General features: G+C 68.0%; 1 protein-coding gene across 1 annotated transcript in view; it reads left to right on the forward strand.

The window, feature by feature from the left end:
* Positions 1 to 210: 210 nt before the first annotated feature.
* Positions 211 to 801, forward strand: part of SETD7 (SET domain containing 7, histone lysine methyltransferase) — a 47749-nt gene continuing 47158 nt past the window's right edge. Inside the window, exon 1 of the mRNA XM_077755959.1 lies at positions 211 to 760. Coding sequence (XP_077612085.1) covers positions 721 to 760 — 40 coding nt within the window. The 5' untranslated portion in view covers positions 211 to 720. The remainder of the gene's footprint in view (positions 761 to 801) is intronic.

Here is an 801-nt window from a genome sequence, read left to right on the forward strand (position 1 = left end):
AAAGTGGGGGCGAGGGCGAAAGGAAGTTGAGGTGCCGGGGCGTCAGAAGCACTGCCGCGGCTTCCCTTGCGCGGTGGAGGCTGTCCCGAGGCGGGGCTGGAGGGCCCGGCACGGGCGCCTGCAGAGTTGCCCCAGCACAGCCGGAGGGCGAGAGCGCTGAGCCCCCCGGAGGGCGGTAACCGGGTGGTCCCAGGTACCCGCAGGAAGCTCTCGGAGCGCACCCAGCCGAGCAGAAGCGAAAGATAAACCCTGATGGGCTCGGGGGCTGGTTGGCTGGGGCGCAGAGTCAGCGCTGACCAGGAGCGCCTTTCGTTTTAAGGAGCCTTACTTCTGGGAAGGGACAGGGAACTGTCAATCAGCGAGGGAGGGAGCGCACCGGCGCTGGGTGATGTCAGCGGATCATCTGCTCGATAACAAAGAGGGGGTATCACAGGAGAAAGTTGCGGCGGCGGCGGCGGCCACGGCGGCACCCCGAAGCCTCGGAGGCTAGGGGCCAGCGGGCGAAGGGAGGGGGGGCGGCTGCTGCCGCAGCAGCTTAAGACCAAGGAATTGAAAGGGCTGTAGGGGGAGGCAGTGCGAGCCAGCCCCGGCTGCCCCTCCTCTTCCTCCTCCTCCTCCAAACTCGCTGGGTTCAGCCCCAGCGCTCGCTCAGCCGCCGGGAGCACCCGGACGGACGGAGGCAGCTGCGCGGCCCGGAGCTGGGCACGGTCCCCAGCCGCCATGGATAGCGACGACGAGATGGTGGAGGAGGCGGTGGAAGGTACAAGCTTTTCTCTGGGGTTGGGGGAGGAGGCGCAGAGG

This window comes from Crocuta crocuta, unplaced genomic scaffold, assembly GCF_008692635.1.
Source record: "Crocuta crocuta isolate KB4526 unplaced genomic scaffold, BGI_CrCroc_1.0 scaffold112, whole genome shotgun sequence".
NCBI classification, from domain to species: Eukaryota; Metazoa; Chordata; class Mammalia; order Carnivora; family Hyaenidae; genus Crocuta; species Crocuta crocuta.